Below are 19,292 nucleotides of genomic sequence, written 5' to 3' on the forward strand. Positions count from 1 at the left end.
AAAAATATGATGATCTCTTTATAATTTCCAAAGACTTGTTATTTGGGAACTCAGATGTTGCCATTTACCAGGAGACTATGTTGTGTTTTGTGCTTAGATGTTCCCCATTATCCAAGAATATGGAGACGCGCTGGTGAAAAACATGAGTCAGAAAGTAGCGAAGGGCAAGAATGTTACCATGAAAGAGTGAGTAGTGATGTATGTATTCGCTGGGGACTCTGTGCCCCATCTGGTGACCTCCCTCTGCCTGACAGGTAGCTAAAATTATTCCAGATCATGAGTAAGGGAGAGGCATGATGTTATCCTGCTGTGAACCCACACATTAAATAAAATTTCCCACAATACCATTTGAGACTCTCTCCATTGTGTACATGAGATAAAATTAGGTTATCTGTTGCCATCTTGTATGTTTTAGAAGACAGTTATATAGTTTAGAATGAAAGAAGCAAATTTAGGAAAGCTGAGGATGTGGGGATTAAGAAATGTGGGAGGAGGATTTATGTGCTACATCAGAGTTCATTGGTTTGGCAAGAATATTATAGCTGTAAGTTTCAACAATCTAAATCATCAGGAGTTGCTGAGTATTTTAGAAAAATATCAGCAGGAAACAAACTACTTCTGCTGCTATTTCATCCAACTGAAGAGGGAGAAGTTTCTGGAAATGGTGTAGGTAGTACAATTATGTTGGTTTCTGAAAATACCACAATAGTAAAATTAGGCTGTGTTGATGATATTGCAGACAAATTGCCTCATACATCAGAGGTTGTATGAGTAATACATTAGCTCACCTGTTTCTCTACTCAGCATCTTTGGGGCCTACAGCATGGATGTGATCACTGGTGCCTTATTTGGAGTGAAGGTGGATTCCCTCAACAACCCCCAGGATCCCTTTGTGAAAAACACCAGAAAGCTTTTTATATTTGACTTTTTTAATCCATTGGCTTTCTCTGAAGGTATATAGTCTATTTTCAACTATATTAAGATCTAAGATTTCTTTTAATTAGCATACAAATTAAAGAGGTTCCTCACAGCATATCCATACACAATTATTATCTCCCTCATCTTACCTTCACTCTTGTATAATCTGGTTCTTTTATCACCCTTTGAATTTTAATATCATATATGTTTATCCATCATTGCCACATACTTTATACTTTTTGATAACTATGAGATAATTAGGTGATTTATGTCTTTGAGCCATTAATGTCATGATTTATATTTATTCATTGACATATATTGAATCATTCCTCCATCTCTTGAATGGAACTTGAAGCAAAGTTAAATTAATGTGATCTACTTCCAATATTTTTCTGGTTAATTTGTTATGAATAGTGTATTTATTTTAAAATGAATGTAGAAGTCACTCACAATTATATTGCAGGATTTATTCTGTGACATTGTATCTGATAACATTTGTTTTATGAAATGGACTGCACATATTGATGCATATATGTTTACAGTAGCAATTTTGTGTGGGTGAATGGTTTTCTTAGAGTGTATAAAGTGATTTTCTACATCCTTGTGACTAGATTTAAATTGATATTGGAATATTGATGCACACTTGTTTCCTACATTAGTATTTTGGTGGTTAGGTACATTTCTTAGGGTCAAGACAAAGCATTATGCTTGCTAATCCCATCTGCTTGTCTGTGTATTATTTACTTATCTTTTTATTTAAAGACAGGCTCCATGTATTCCTAGCTCGTCTAGAACTGCCTATGTAGACAAGATTTTTCTGAATCCCATAGTGATCTGCTTTCCTCTGGCTCTTGAGTGTTGAGGTTAAAGCATGTATCACTATCTTCAGCATTATTCTGTGTCCTTTGATAAAGAAATATAGACTTTTAATATTTAGACTTCTTATTGAAAACATGCACTGATTCCTGACATTTTATTGTTTTTCTCCTCTCTGGCATTGTCTTGCCCTCTTTTCTTAACAGCTGTCTTAGTATCATTATTTTTCCTCTAGCCCCTTGTCTGTATTTGCTTTTTTCTCAGTCCAAACTGACCTTTATATTATGTAATGCAAGCAGAATTCATTGTGAAAAATTCTATAGGATGACATAGCATGGAGAGGTCTTTTTCTCTTTTGATAATAAGTAAGGATTTAATATATATGTATTTTTATATGTTTGTATATATATTATACATATATTGTTCAGTAGTTCTTATTTTCAAAACATGAAATACAACTTTCTATGCCTTCCTGGCATTTTGTTTTCCATTTTGATATTCAGGAGTTATGCTCATGGACCTGTCTTTGTATGTGATTTTGTCCTTCTTCTCAAAGCTTCTAGAATACTTTCTTTATTCTGTGTATTCCCATTTATTTTTAATGTAAAATGGAAAGTTTCTTCTCTGGTCTTTTTATCTGTGTAATACTCTTTATCTACTTTTGGATCTTGATGATCATTTCTTTCTTTCATTCTGGGAACTTCATTTCTATGATTTTATCGATAATATTTTCTATGCCTTTGACATGGAATTCTTGTCATTGCTCTATGTTGAAAGTCATAGACTTTTTCTTATATACTCAAACTTACAATTGTTTAACAAAGTGATCACTGTTCATGACTGAATAATCTTATTATTCTGCCTTGTCTTCATGCCCTCATCTTCTGTCTTCTATGTCATCCACTCTATTTCTGATCTTTTGCACTGAAATTTGTATTTGACTTAATGAAACATTAATTTCTATCATCATTTCATTTTGTTTTCCTTATGTATATCTATCTCTTTATCAAATTCCATTTTAATATCTAGATTCAATTCCCTTATATCTTTCATTCTTTGGTGCTTCCTTTGGATTAATTCAGGAGATAGTCATGTGTTCATCTTTCTCCCTTCAGCTGGAGTTTTTTTCAGTGTTCAGGAAGGCCTTGTCTGTAGTAGGGTTGAAGTGATGTTTTCTCCTGTTAGGCTTGTGTTCAGGGCTCCAATCTCTTCCAGTGATCCTCTGGTAGGTGGTCAGTAGTTGCAACAATAGTTATCATCAATCATCAAACCCACTATCAAATTAGTGTAGCAGTTGACTTCAAAATAGTCATTAGTCATTCTTTAAGGGCCAACTGTATTATGGAGAAAAGGAAGACTCCATTCTCTCTATACATGTTATATGTTGTGGGTATAAGTAGAAATAAAGGGGAAAAGTAAGAAATAAGTCATGGTGGATCTAGTTATTAATAGAGTGTTACTAAGTAGGACATAGAGGAGCAGCAAAAACATCATGATAGAGTAAAAATGGGGGTATGGAAAGATTTCACAGTTTGGGTTAAAAGTAAACTGGAAAAAGAGAGGTGAGACTGTGCAGTCATATTATGTAGAACAGTCACAATTCTCTGGAAACTGAGCCATAGAGTCCTGTAACCAGGACAGTCTGTGTTACTAAGATGGAAGAAAGGATGTCTGAAAACATTTCCAAAAGCAACAAATTACATAAAATGTGAACATTGAGAAACTGGGCCTACCTTCCTACATTGACCTTAGTGTAATATAAAAATGAAATAGTTGTAGGAAGAAATGCCAATTAGTGGATCTATTGGATCATAAAAGTAAATGTCCAGAATATAGGATTATCTCATCACTGGGAGACCCTCTGCATTGTTCTCCCCAAAAGTCCTGCTCCATAATATTCCTTATATTGACTTTCAGCATCAAGTTCTTCCTTGACCATACCCCGTGAGCATTATATGAGCAGATGGACCAGTGTGCAGTAGTTGGACCATGATTATTTAGTTTGATTATTTTGCAAATGATGTTTTCTTCATAACCATTGGTATTATTTGTTACATTAGATATGAAAACACTAAAGTAGAGGAACAAGACTGTATCAACAGTGTTGAGGAATATTTTTAATCCATGCAGTAGGGCAATAGAGGTGGGAAGAATTCAGTTCTTGCCCTATACTACATTAAATCAAGATTCTTCCTCAAGCCCAGATGCTAGAGTTGGAGCTTTATGACATGGTGCTCGGCTAGTATGCAAAAGGCTATGCCTTTCATCACCAACACTGCATTTGTTCTTAATATTTAAACAGATTCTATCTAATAATCAAGTCTGCTTTCAAACTTGTGTTTCTATGACTAAGCCTCCAGAGCAGACAATTACAATTTATTTTCATGTATTTTGTGTGTATTCATGCTGTAGCATAATATATATATATATATATATATATATATATATATATATATATATATATATACCTTCTTTTTGGTTCTAGTCACTGAGTAGAAGTAATGATAGAGTGAGAGAACTCTCATTGTCTAAGTAAAGACTTACTCCTTCAATTTCTATGTTAGCTCTTAGTTTCCATTAAGAATTCTTATAAAGTTAAGGGAAATCCCTGCTGATCCTAATTTTCTGAGAACATTTCTTAGGAAGGAATGGTAGGTTTTCCCTGATTTTTCAAAGTATTCCATCTTTGATTGCTTGTGTGACTTAAATTTATTCTGTGTTGTGCCTCATTGGGTAGCCTACAACAGAATTCTTTTCATGTTTCTGCATTCAGTTGGTAAGTGTTTTACTGATAAAATCACTTTGGTATATTTAAGTCACATTTTTATACAATTTTCCACTCCAAAATATATTCTGATTTTAGTAACAGGGCAATAGAAGCAACCAGATTCAATTTTGCACTTTCTCCAAGTTTCATAAGTTTTAGAAATGCCTGTGAATAACTGGTAAGTATTATCTGATAAATATTTCATAGAATTGCCATCCCATCACCAGAGTAGCCAGAAACCCCATCCAAGGACTGAGGAATCTGGATGCAGACATCCACAGCTAGGCCCCTGGGTGGAGCGCTGGGAGTCTAATTAGCGAGAAAGAGGAGGGTGTATATGAGTGAGAATTGTTGAAACCAAGGTTAGATAAAGAACAGGGACAAATAGCCAAATGAATGGAAACACATGAACTATGAACCAAAAGCTGAGGGTTCCCCAACTGGATCAGGCCCTCTGAATAGGTGAGACAGTTGATTGGCTTGATCTGTTTGGGAGGCAGCTAGGCAGTGGTACCAGGTCCTGGGCTCGCTGCATGAGATAGCTGTTTGAAACCTGGGACTTATGCAGGGACGCTTGGCTCAATCTGGGAGGAGGGGACTGGACCTGCCTGGACTGAGTCTATCAGGTCGATCTCAGTCCTCGGGGGTGGCCTTGATCAGGAGGTGGTGGGAATGGGGGCTGGGCTGGGGGGAAGGGGAGGGGGCCAGGAAGGGGGAGAACAAGGGAATCTGTGGCTGTTATGTAGAACTGAATAGTATTGTAAAATAAAATAAAAAATAAAAACAAACAAACAAACAAAATATTTTATAGAATCGCACCCTGAATATTCCTGGAGCTGAACTCTTCTCTTTGTCCTTTTATTTAAAATTCAATTACTTTTAGAAGTGATATACTTTCTATCTCTTGTAATTAAACTCTTTTCTAACATAGTTATTCCTGTTGTTTTGATATTTCACTTAAATTATTAAAATTTTGCAATTTGTGAATAAAATAACTGTCAAATGCTTAAATTTGCATTTTAATCATTTTGTCTTTTCTCTATAGCACTCTTTCCATTCCTTCCCAGAATATATAACAAACTAAACATCAGTATGTTTCCAAATGATGCTACATCATTTTTTAAGAAATTTATAGAAAAGATCAAAAAAGAGCGACTTGAAAATACCAAAGAGGTAACCTATGACAAAATTTATTTTAATCTTAAATTAATGATGTCAAAAGATACACATTCCTCATAAAAAGACCTCCTCTGATATTTAATGTATTTGGTCTGCTCAATTTTGGTTGTAGTGTGCCTAGAACTTCAGCAATATCTTTGAGCATTGAGATTGCCACTTGTATAACCCAGTTTTGCTTAATACGGCATACACACTGGACTAAGAGTAAGGATGTTGGCTGAAAAAAATGATGACAGAATGCTGTCAGGGAGTCAGCATCATGTGCGAGGAGATGTCACTGCTCATTTGCTAGTATTCTGGGGTTTAGAGCATGGTTGCCAAAGGGAGTGGCACAATGAGGAGGTGTGGGTTTTTTGGAGGAAGTGTGTTGCTGTGTAGGTGGGCTTTGATCTCATATATGCTCAAGGCACGCCTAGTGTCTCAGACCACCTGCAGTTGCCTATCAAGGTGTGAGAACTCTCAGCTACCTCTCTAGCATCATGTCTGCCTGTATACTGCCTTGATTTCTGCCATGTACTAATGGACTAAATATCTGAACTGTAAGTGAGCCACCGGAGTTAAATGTTTTCATTAATAAGAGTTGCCAAAAAATTGATGGTGTCTCTTCACAGCAATAGCAACCCTAATTAAGAGAGTAGGCAATCACAGGAAACCTAGCAATCAGTTCCAGAAACACCAGTTGATGAGTATGAGATATTGGTGAACAATATGCCAAGGAGAAAAAAACTACAACCATTTAGCCAGGAGCCTGCCCTCAACAGCTACAGGTGCTTAGAATGAGGGGAAGCAATGCGAAATGATGTTGGACATGGCAGCCTGCTACACTGCCCTGAAAGACTTATTTAAAACAAATATTTTTTTCATGACAAGGTCTCTCTGAGTAGCACTGGCTATCCTGGAACCCATTTTATAGACCAGGCTGGACTCAAACTCAAAGATGAGCCTGCCTCCTAAAGTGCTGGTATGGAAGTGTGTGCCATCACTACTGGGTTCATGAACTTTTTGTTCCCCCAAATCTAGGGGTCAGTGTTTATGTCACTAGTAATTCAGACAACATTAGCTGAACTCTTAAATGAGCTATTTCCTCACATGAGAGTTAAACTTCTACATTTCATCCTTATTTTTGGCCTGCCAACCCACTTTCTGCTTTTAAAATTTCTGTCTCCTTTCAGCACCGAGTAGATTTTCTTCAGCTGATGATGGACGCCCAGAATTCCAAGGACATGGAGTCCCATAAACGTAACTAAGGATAATTTAGGGTCTAAAGGGAATACACAGAGGGAGGGGATGATTCTTGAAATGTAAAGGGGTCATTGAAGCAGAAAAGGCTGCCTGCTAATTCTCAAAAAGACACAGGCATGCTGTTATAGGAATCAGCCTGAGGCACTTTCTAAAATCATGGTGTATATGCATACAGAACATATTATGTTTATCGTACCTTCCCTCTGTGACTGGGAAGCTACAACCATGAAATCTCACCAACATGGCTAACTAACCTAGATCTAAATTAGTCCAACAAGAGTTGACATTTCAACATAGATGGGGAAAATTTCATAATAACCCATCCTTAGATGAAGAGATACAGGTAGTTCAGGTCATCTGATAGAGAGATAATTACACTTCCCAAGGGATGAGGCCCTGATTGTGTATCTAATACTAAGTTGCCAACCCAGAAACAGGTACAAGTAGGCAAAACTGAGTAGATTCAGTATGTTATAATTGTGAGTATTTATTTTTATATGTAATAAAAATACTTAAAGATAAGGCCATAAATTTCAGAGTGAGTGGAGGTGTGACATGGGAGGATAGAAGGAAGGGGAGAAAGACAGTAGTGAAATAATTATATTTTAATTAAACTTTTCAAAATCTGAAGGTCTGTTATGAGCATTGCTTTTACACTCTAAGAGTCTTCATTGATGTGTGGATCAGCAATATCAGTCAAATGCTGATTCACAGTCTCAGGCAGGGCCACTGAATCAGAACCTCTACTTACAAATCTGCATCCAGAGGACCCATTCAGGAAGCACAGTGTCCAAATATCAAAATTCACTGTGCTTTATTCACTGGAAGTGCGTTCACCAGCTTATGGGACTGTGGAAAATTATTTTTACTTTCACAATAACATAGCACATTAAAGAAGAAAAATCACAGTGTTTATAACATATTTCCTCTTCATTCTTTTACTCACTGTTTATTGCAGGGTAATGCTTCTTGGCATACGTTGGTACTATAATGTGTGTTTTGGAAATTATAATTAATTAATTCCATAGCTATTCCCACATTTGAAGTCAATGCCCAATTTTTGTTATTTTCTATTATTAAACATTTTTTAATTTAAATATATTTTGAACATATTCTTCCCCTCCCCCAAATCCTTCAAGATCCCTCCACCCAGTGAACATTAAGTTCTTTTTCAAAAGCAAACAAAAGCCCAATACAACAGAAAATTACCCAAAACCAAGGAAAAAATATAAAACAGTACCCAAAACAAACACTGAAACATAACTAAATAAAAATACACACATACACACACACACACACACACACACACACACACACACCGTGGAGACTACAATATATTGGGGAAATAAAATGAGGCCTGTCCTGGAGTGGTTGATATTCCCAGTGTCACTCCATTTGGAAAGAAACCTGATTTTCTCTCTCCCAACACATAAAAGACAGCTCAGTTGTTTCCCTTTACTCCAGTGACTAGGTTTTCATTTATACATTCATTTTCTAATGTAACAAAATAAAATATCAAAAGATAAAATCTAATATATCAAAGCTGGGAAAGAAAAACTAACAGAAGAGTCTAAGGGAAGATACAAGAATCAGAGACCCACTCATTTGCACACTCAAAAATACCATAAAAACACTGGGAGCCATAATACATACACAGAGGACCTAGTAGATACCTGCAAAGGCCCTATTCATGCTTCTTCAGTCCTGGGGTGTTCATATGACATTTCATCATGTTGAATAGGAGTTTTGTATTCTTGTTTTTCTTGGTAGTCTCATCCCCATAGAGTCTTATGCCTCATAGAGTCTTCCTGACTCCTTTTCTGTGGGATTTCCTGGACTATGAAGAGAGGGATTTGGTGGAGACATCCCACTTAAGACAGTTTTCCAACTGCTCTCACTATCTGCCTATTGTCTGGCTGTTGTTCTCTACATTTGTTCCCATCAACTGCAGGAGGAGTCTTCTCTCATGATGACAGAGCAAGGCTCTTATCTACAAGTAAAACAGAATATCATTAGGAGTCATTTTATCCATTCATTTCTTTTTTTCTTTTTACAACAGCATTATTTGGTTTTGCCCTTGTTCCCTGGGATATGTAGTTGCACATTCCTGGTTATCTAAGCAGTGCCAATCTTAGTTCCATCTCATGATGTATGTCATAAGTCAAATCAGTTATTGGTTGGTTACTCCCACACGTATTGTGCCACCATAATCCTTGCATATCTTGCAGGCAGTACACCATTGTACATAAAGTGCAGTGTATCCTCCTGCACCAAAACTGGTAGAACAAAGCAGGTAAAGACTCTGTGTAGGCACCAGCTTTGATCATTGACATAAAATGTCTAATTTCAATTCAGCTCTTTCTGATCTGGAGATCCTGGCCCAATCAATCACATTTTTTTTTTGCTGGCTATGAGACAACAAGCACTGCTCTTTCCTTTACTACATATTTACTGGCGATTCACCCCAATGTTCAGAAGAAACTTCAGAATGAGATTGATGCAGTCCTGCCCAATAAGGTGAGTGGATGGTGCTGGGAGCCTCAGGGAAAATGTCAACCTGAAACACTACTACCGCACTTACATTTAGAATTACAGTAAATACAGTAAAATTGATTCTTTCATCAATAACCTGTGGAAATCTAAAACAAAGGAAAAATTATGTATAGAGAAAAACTAATCTCTCTAATTCTGTATTGATCCTATAATATGCAATGAAACAGTTCAAAAACATGCATAAAAATCTCTTCTGATTTTTAAAGATAAGCAAGTGTCAGTCAAGTGTCTGTTACATGTGTGTTTTGTCTGCATGTATATCTCTGTAACATGTGCATATCTGAAACATGAGAAAGACAGAAGATTTCCTCAGATTCCCTGTAACTAGACTTCTAGCATATTTGCTCACCTTATGGGTACCAGGAACTGAACCTGGGTCCTCTGCAAGAGCAAACAGTGTTCTTAACCACTGAGGCATACCCCTAGAACTTAAACAATTGATCTGACAGCTATGTTATTATTACTGGAAATACTTTGGCATGACTGATATCACTGGTGTTTTGTGTGGTCCTTTCTGGGCAGGCCGGTTCAGCTATATCTGTATTACTCCTCTCTCTAGTCACATAATTAGACTCAAACAAAGCACATCATGGCAGCTTTCAAGTTAAAATGTTCACTCTACATTATGGTAATGTCGGAGTCCCACAGTGTGAGAGCCACACATCATATAATCTGTCTTCTCATCTATGCCCAAAACTGGGTGCAATGGGGTGTAAGGTACCTGAACTCTGGGAATGGTTGGATTGTCAATGACATGCACACAAAATGTCTTCAGACCTCGTACTCACCCCCTGTTCTTGTTTCATTCTTCACTGTGACAAATGGCATGACTCAAAACAACTATGGGGATGAAAACATTTACTTCATCCTGCATTTTCACATGACAGGCTATCACTGAGGACAGTCAATGCAGGAACTCAAGACAGGAACTTGTAGGCAGGACTGCCTGCCATTCTACACAGCACTGCTTCTGACCAAGGTACTCACATACAGCCAAAGAAGCACAGCAGGAACTATAAAGGTTGCTGACTGCCACCTGGCCAACTCAATGACATAATATTATCTAGTTGTTCTCATGCAGCCCAGGGTCATCCACTCAGGAAACAGTACTACCTGCAAATTGCTGGACCCTCCTATATCAATGAACAGTTAGGGCAACAACTCCCCCAGATATATGCACGATCCAATCTATTCTAGCAATCCCTAATCTTTCATTTTAGACCTCCTTTTCAGCTGACTTGAGCCTGTGGGAATTTGAAAGTTAAAGATTTAGTAGAACAACATATGAAGTAACAAGGAAATGTTCCTTTCAGGAACTTAGCATGGAGCTGAAAGGGTCTCTCACTAGAACAGAAATTTTTTGCTCAATTCGTCTCCATTTTTAGACTGTTTTACCATAAAGAGTTTCAAAGTGAAAAGATTCTACTGAAGTTAGTCACTGTAAATTCATATACTATTCCTGTTTAATATGGCATTGATCTTTAAATTGAACATCTATAGTAATAAATTAAATTTAATCATAGGATTTATAAGTGTGAGTTTTACTCTGAAAAGATTGATATAGAATTTTAAACAGGAATTAAATGTCTCACACATTATATTTCCTCAGTCTGGACTTGTGGATTCCCTATATTAAATTTTGACAACCTCAACAGCTGATGTATGTTGAGTGAGATTGACATAATATGCCATTCATTACTACTTAAAAGAAAAACAGTACGAAAGAAAACTGAAGATTTGAAACCAAATCTAAGCTTATGTGAATGTTCTTCCATATTCACTTCACCATGCATTTCAGTGGACCTTTAGTATGTCAACACACATGAGTGCAGTGAATTGGATTTATCAATGATAAATCCAATCATTAATCTGGGTTGAATGTGGAGTTCCAAAAAAATTAATAGTATTGTGTAGATTGACATGAAAGTTAGCTTTAAATCTCAAACCAGCAAAGTCTTTTTTTTAAAAAAATTTTCTCAGGCACCTGCTACTTATGAAGCCCTGGTAGAGATGGAATATCTGGACATGGTGTTGAATGAAAGTATGAGAATATATCCAGTTGCTACCAGGGTTAACAGGCTCAGTGAGAAAGATGCTGAAATCAATGGTGTGTTCATTCCCAAAGGGACAGAGGTGGTCATACCTATCTTTGTTCTTCACCGAAATCCAAAATACTGGCCAGAGCCTGAGGAATTCTGTCCTGAAAGGTACAAGAACCCTGAGAAAGAGAACACACACATAACCAGACTTCTTTCAGTATGTTAAGATGTCTCTTACTTTAATCACTTAAATATAAATGTGTATTGCCTTTCTGTATGTAAGTTTGATTTTAGAATTCCAGTAGTACAAAATGATAATTATTGTAAAAACTACAGACATTTTAATGGAACAAAAATGACATTTCTATATATTATAATTTTGTTTTAGAGTCCTAAACCTGTCTTAGTTAAGGATTTTTAATGTTGTACAGAGATACTATGACCATGGTAACTCTTATAAAAGAAAATATTTCTTTGGGGCTGCCTTATGGTTTCGGAGGTTTAGTCCATCATCATCATGACAGGAAACATCATGGCAACATGCAGACAGACATGGTGCTGGGCAAGTAGCTGAGAGTTCTACGTCCAGATCAGCAGGCAGCAGGGAGAGAAGAAAGACAATAGTCTTGGCTTGAGCTTCTGAGACCTCCAAGCCCACCAGCAGTGACAATTTACCACAAAGACCAGACCTCCCAATAGTGCCAACACTATGAGCCTATGGGGCCAATTTCATTCAAACTACTATAAAACCTTAATATAAATTCCATTAATATAATGATATTATTGGACATATTTCGAAGTGTGTGTAAATATGTAGATATTAGAAAAATCATCAGTTTTCACATGTTTTTATAATTGCTGATTACTCTCTATAACCTATAATTGCTATTTTATGACAGGTGCTTGAGTGTGTGTTTGTGTGTGTGTATTTGTGTGTGTGTGTATGTGTGTGTGTGTGTGTGTGTGTGTGTGTGTGTTTGAAAGAGAGAAAGTACAATTACCATGATTAGGAAATCAATTATCTTATTTAAGTTGTGAAGTTTATATTTCTTTACTCTGGACCCATCCCAAAATATAGGAATAATTTCCCAAATATAGGAATCCATTGTATTAGCCATTGGTGTAGGTAGAGGTGCAGAAGCCTCCTCTCAGATTGTTTAAGGTGCATCGCTGAGGATGAATGCTAATACAAATCCTCTTAGTCTTATTCCTGACTGTTTTGTGAAGGAAATTCCCTCACACCTATCCAGTGGTTGAGTTCTCCAGAGTCAAGTAATCCACTCATTAGAAAGTTGTTATTTTAATCCTTCTGGAGTCTGAATCAGGGTATTCTGTTATTGGAATGTATTAAGCAGTCTATGGGAATTGTTGCTAGGTTACCATTGTTGCCTCATTAATAAAAATACAGAATCTTATTTTATCGTAATTTTTTAAGTTTTGAGAATATAATTTGGTATAACATTTCTTCATTCATTTCTTCACTGCAAATACTCCTATAGATCCTTCCCCACATTTTTTCAAGTACATGGCCTCTTTTTTTCACAAAATGTTATTTAGGTGCTCACATATAGGTGTGTGGATATACATATATATATTTCTATAAATAACCTGTCCAATCCATATCATGCTACTTATGTAAAAATTATATTTTTAAGATAAATGCAGCTGAATCAGGAGGCCGAGAATTTAGCCATGTAGTAGTATCTTTTATGAAATTCTTGATGCCTAAGGCCTTGTATTCTTAGCCATGTGTCTCTGGTGTTGGCAGATGGTCTATGGATAGTGCTTATTAGAGGTGTAGAATGGAGTCACCTAACTCCTGTTTTCTAGTTAGGTGATTTCTATATCCCTCTATATAGACATCATTTCCACCCCTGGTAGTTCAGTGGCTCCAAACTTGGACATTATTCATTTTGCATCTCTATTGTTACTTCTGCTTTCAATCATATAATATAGACACAATGTTATCAGTGACTAGATCATGGAAGAGGAATGAAAAAGTTACAATATATTGATGTTTTAATCAAATGCAGTACATAAGATGTCTACAGAAGAAAGCCAGTGTTTCCTATGTGTGTATGTGTAAAATCTTCCCAAACAGGATTCCACCAAGTTCACCTTGCACACATATACAAGTACAACTTTCACTAGACTCCAATGCAGTTCTGTAAAATAGCTTAGAAATGATTTCTTTATCTTCCCTGATACTTAATAACTCTTAGAGAATAGATGGTTATTAGTCCTCTACAACATTTCCAGAATCAGCATTTTTATTTAAATAATCATGTGAGAAATCCAACTTTCATTGGACATAGGTCTGTACTTTTAGTAGTCTTTCCACTAATGGAGGAGATGGAGAAAAAATTCAGTGATAACAGAGTAGAGAAGCAGCATGTGTCCTTTGAAACCACTTCAGTTGATAACTCTTGTAGGTGGGAGATATAGTCGAAAATTATGTGAAAGGGACTTAATGAGGAAGAGGAGGAAGAAGAGGAAATGATTGGGATGAATAGAATAAAACAAGGACAGGAAGGAAAGAGATGATGGTGAAGAGAGAATGGAATATTAATAGTTCATTTGTAACATACATGTCCTCATTTTCCAATGAACAAATCCCCAACTCAAGTGTCATGGTCAGGGCAATTCCTTCCTTCTTCAATTTTACTTTCTGATGTTCACACACTGGGAACAAAAGGCATCCTTAATATTTTCAACTGTAAAGACACATTTGATTTCAATGAGCATTGGCCACAATCATCCTATTAACTACAGTAGCTCCTTTGCTGTAAATTTGTAAAAAGGACTTTATCTTTTAACTCTCATAATGAATTAACTCATGCTGATTGGGATAAAGAACATACTGGAGTTACCTGTATGATTCTGAAAACTGTAAACATGTGGGTCTTGTCCAATTAATGTTTCATTAATTGTTCAATTGTAATATCAGGTTCAGCAAGGAGAATAAAGATAGAATCAATCCTTATACATACCTGCCTTTTGGACATGGTCCTAGAAACTGCATTGGCATGAGGTTTGCTCTCATTAACATGAAGCTTGCAATTGTCAAAATCCTACAGAACTTTTCCCTGAGTCCTTGTGAAGAAACAGAGGTGAGTCAGAACATTATTTTGGCATGTTTTTGTTTTTTATTCATAGACATTTTCATAAATATGTAGATATATAGGTTAACTTATGTATGAAGTATACATATATATGTATATATAATATACTGTTTTATCTTTAATTGATATTTTCTCTGTCAGAGATCTATATAAATCTATGAGTGAGCTCTAGGGCCCTTGAATTCTGAAATAGTTAGTCTGTGTCTAAGTGTAAATATTAAGATCATGTAGAGTCATTGAAGATAATCTTTTTAGGTTTATATATAATATCACAGAATTTGAATATTTTTTTCTTGTTACAGTATATAGGCCTTTTTAAAATAACAGACTTTTTATAGCATTTTCATACCTGTATGTACCATACCTGGAAAAGATTATTTTCTTTTTATTTATTCTTTTCTCATAAAATGCATTCTGACCACAGCATCCTCTCCTCTTCCTCCCCTCATCCCAGTGCCCCCTCAAATTCCTCTATCTCCCCGATCCACTGCTCTTCCAATTCCCATGTGAAAATGCCAGGCCTCCCAGGGATATCTAACAAACATGGCATAAAATATGCAATGAAACTGGAATAAATGCTCATGTCAAGGCTGGGTTAGACAACCTATTAGGAGGAAAGGATCCCATGAGCAGGCAAAAGAGTCAGAGACACCCCTACTCCCACTGTTAGGATTCCTACAAAAACCCCAAGTTAAACAACCACAGCATGTATGCAGCAGGCCTTGCATAGACCCATGTAGGCTCCAAGATTGCTGCTTTAGTCTCTGAGTCCCTATGAGATCTGCTTAGTTGATTCTGTGGGCCATGTTCTCCTGGTAGCCTGAACCTCCCTGGCTCTTAAAATCATGAAACTGATTTTTAAATTGTATTTCAGTTTACCTACATACATGTACATGCTTTGTCTCTTAGAGGTGTAATGATCACTTCATGACCCCTGTGTGATCTCAAAATGTCCCAAATGTTTCACCCACCAAAGTGGCTTTAAACATTCTACAGTGGTTCCAATTTATAGACACAGACAAAAATCACTGCATTAAATCCTTTTTAATGGATACAAAGGACTCCTCTTTTTTGGCCATTTTGTGCACTTGTCCTCACATTTTAGGAACTCAGGTCTAGACTAGCAGGGATATACGTACATTCTTATGAATCCATGTTTTTTCCCTTCTTTATTCATTATTATTTCTTATCCTACAAGTTCATATCAATCAAGTCCCCTCCAAGCCAAGAACCTTCACCAGATTTTCTTGGTGCAATTTACTCCTGTCTTCTAGATACGGTGTCTTCAAGCTGTCACTGTTCACCAACCCCCAAACCTATGAACTACCCCATGTACTTCCCACTGTTATCTTTGTTCATCCCCTAATTTCTAAATTACCCAATTTTATTCTCTCCAGAAAATAAACTGGTGTCTTGGAGGACATTTTTATATTAAAATCCTGCAATAAATACATTAAACATTTTAAACTATTCTAAATATGAAAAACTGACAAAATTATTTTTATACATGCATTTCTTTATGTATACTTTTAAACATTGTTACTAATCCTTTGAGAATTCATGCAATGCATTTTGATCATATTCACTCCATCACCACAGTTTATCCCATATTCATCCCCACCTCACCTCACACTCAATGTGTTCTTTTTCCATTTTTCTCTCTAATTTTTAAGTCAATCAATCCATTTTCTGCGGCATGACTGCTCTTATCTGTTTGGCCTGGTCTGGAATCTGGTTTATTTAAGAGAGTTCACAGCATTAATAATAAAAAAACTACATTTCACAGCAACTATCAAACATTATAGCTCCTCAGCCACGGGTGGGACTATGTTTCTACACACACACACACACACACACACACACACACACACACACACACACACACACACACACCATTTTGGATTAAGTTTGCACATGTTACATGTCTTGTGCATGCTGCCACAGCATTGTAAGTTTATATGTGCATCTGCCCTTGTCTCTCTAGAAATACTATTTCCTTGAAGTCTGTGACCATGTCTAGCCTTACAAATCCTCAGCCCCCTTCTGTGCACTGTTAATATAAGGTGTCACATTTAGAAACATGTTTAGAAAGATCTCCTCTGAAGAACTTAAGAATATGTTGTCATTACCTTAAATGAAGCAATACCCAACAAGTTTAATTTCATGACCCTTGTATTAAATATGACTCAGTAAGTTTTCCTCATGGAAGAAGAATATTATGTGGTCATTATCCTTTGGTGACTTTAGGTCAGCTGTCCTCCTGCTCTGTACTTGAATACAGTTCAGTAACTTTGTTTTGATGAAAGTCAATCTGTAGGTAACTGGCAATCTTTAACAAACTCAAACTACCTACATGATGGCCTTTCTCAAAATATGAGACAACAATTGCGTATTTTTCTGCTGATATATGATTATTACTCTGTAAGCAAGCCTTCTCTTTCACAAACTGACAATAATATCATTTAAAAAATTAGTCAAAATGAGTGCAAATTCCCCTTTTAGCACTATCTTAGAATTTTAGAAGAGATAGAGAGGATTAATGTCATAGTGGTACCTAAATTCCCCCCACGTTCATGAACCCTCATGTATCAGATTGGAAAGTAAATGCATTGTGATAGTATTATCATGTACCAAACCTACTCATGGTTTTCTTTCCAGTTTTACAAAATGAAAATTAACTTTATATCAACCTTTAAAATCTGTTTGCTATGTGTTCACAAGTGTTCTCTACAAATTTCAAATTTCTAATTTTCAGTTAAAATTTAGAACAATAAAGAAGACAACCATCTCAATTTTGTCTCAGGCCTTTTACACATTAGGTGCTCCATATGTATGTTGAAGTATGAATAGATTGAAGCATGTTTTCATTTTCTATATAAGCAATTCATGGTGTTTGGTGTTTGTCTTAATTGGAGATTCTATTGTAATGAAGAGACACCATGACAATAGCAACTCCTATGAAGGAAAACATTTTTATTGAGGTGACACCTTACAGTTTCAGAGGTTTAGTCCATTATCATCATGACAGAGAGCACAGTGGCCTGGAGGCAGACATGGTACTGGGGAATTCTTTATCTGTATACAAAGGCAACAGGAAGTGGCCTGAGACACTGGACATGTGTTTATCATATGAGAACTTAAGGTCTACCTCCATAGTGACACACTTCCTGTAAGACCACATCTACCCCAACAGGACCATACATCCTAATAGTGCCACTGTCTTTGGGGGGCATTGTCTTTGAAAACATCACAATGTTAAAAAGTCTTTTATTCACTTGTAAAGATGAATTTATTTATTTCTAGAAAGCAATCCATATTGTTCAAGATAGTACAGAACATGCTATGTAAACAATCAAGTCTTAACCTTGTATTTCTCTGCCCTCTTACTTCTGAATGCTATGGTCACAGCCATGTGACAACAGAGAAAGAAACAACTATTGTTCTTAATATATTGGTTCTACCAGCCTTCTGTATAATTGATGATTTATTTAACTCATCAATGTATTTATTCAACTATTTTAGATTCCCTTGAAATTAGGTAAGAAAATGACTCATGCTCCAGAAAAGCCTGTTGTCCTGAAGATTATATCAAGAAATGGGGCAATAAATGAAGGTTGATTTTATCTCAAGTTCTGGTATGTTCTTCAAAGAGTTCATTCTAAATACGTGGATTTTAATTTAATCTGGAAGAAAACCTACATGAATATGACTTTAATCTACAACACTTAATGACACAATCTTCAATTATTTTTATTGTCTTGATTTTGTGTATAGACAGAAAATAATTATTTAGCAATCTTTATGTTCTCTCATGTCGAAATTTGCCCATTTTCCCAAAGATAAAACAATATGTTTCATTTCAATACTGATAAAAGATTTCTCCTTAATTTTGTCAATAATGTTTCCATTATAGAATCTCTAATTTCCCATTTATGGGTGAGCATTCCACTGACAATTATTCTTTGCACTTTGATGGATTGTCAGCTTTTTGTTAACCACTATCCACTTCAAAAAGAAATTTCTTTGATTATATCTGAGGGCTATATTAACATATTGGTAAAACATGCTAATTTAGAAGGCAGTTGGATATTAAGACCATTTATCAGAGCAATAGGTCCATTCTTGTGTCTGTGAGCTCCTCAACCATGGGTCCTTGGCTAGAGAATAAACATATGTTTCCTCCCATGGAATGGAGTTAAATCCAAATAGAAAGTGGTTGACTATACCCATAATATTAATGCCATTATCCCATATATACATGAGATAATCTTGCATTGCTGGTTATTATGGGAGTTTATGGGATTCACTGCTAAGTAAGAAAGACTGTTGATTTCTTTCCCCCTAAAGAATCCTCCCAACCACCTTCCAGTACTGTAAAAGATTGTCATCAAGGAGAAAGTTTCCTGTCCTATAACCAATGTGTTTACTGTCTTCTGCTATAGGATCTTACCCTCATGTTCTGATTATTAACCTAGAGCAATGGGAGACCCCTGTAGTTTTAGGTGTTGTTCAGGACAACTCTGGTGAACAATCTGAGTGTAGATATCCTACATCTGGTACATGTAGAAATACATGGGCTATTTATTAGACACCTTTGGCTTCTGAAAGGACCATAATCCTCAATTTATGGCATGTTTTCATATGTACATGTAAAGA

General features: G+C 36.1%; 1 protein-coding gene across 1 annotated transcript in view; it reads left to right on the forward strand.

The window, feature by feature from the left end:
• LOC102927312 (cytochrome P450 3A13-like) overlaps positions 1-18,523 on the forward strand; it is a 37,779-nt gene extending 19,256 nt beyond the window's left edge. The window contains 9 exon segments of the mRNA XM_076560641.1: positions 98-186; positions 805-953; positions 5,547-5,674; positions 6,853-6,919; positions 9,278-9,315; positions 9,317-9,439; positions 11,456-11,682; positions 14,462-14,624; positions 18,159-18,523. Of these exon segments, the coding sequence (XP_076416756.1) occupies positions 98-186; positions 805-953; positions 5,547-5,674; positions 6,853-6,919; positions 9,278-9,315; positions 9,317-9,439; positions 11,456-11,682; positions 14,462-14,624; positions 18,159-18,254 (1,080 nt within the window). The 3' untranslated portion in view covers positions 18,255-18,523.
• Positions 18,524-19,292: the final 769 nt, after the last annotated feature.

Source organism: Peromyscus maniculatus, chromosome 23 (genome assembly GCF_049852395.1).
Source record: "Peromyscus maniculatus bairdii isolate BWxNUB_F1_BW_parent chromosome 23, HU_Pman_BW_mat_3.1, whole genome shotgun sequence".
NCBI classification, from domain to species: Eukaryota; Metazoa; Chordata; class Mammalia; order Rodentia; family Cricetidae; genus Peromyscus; species Peromyscus maniculatus.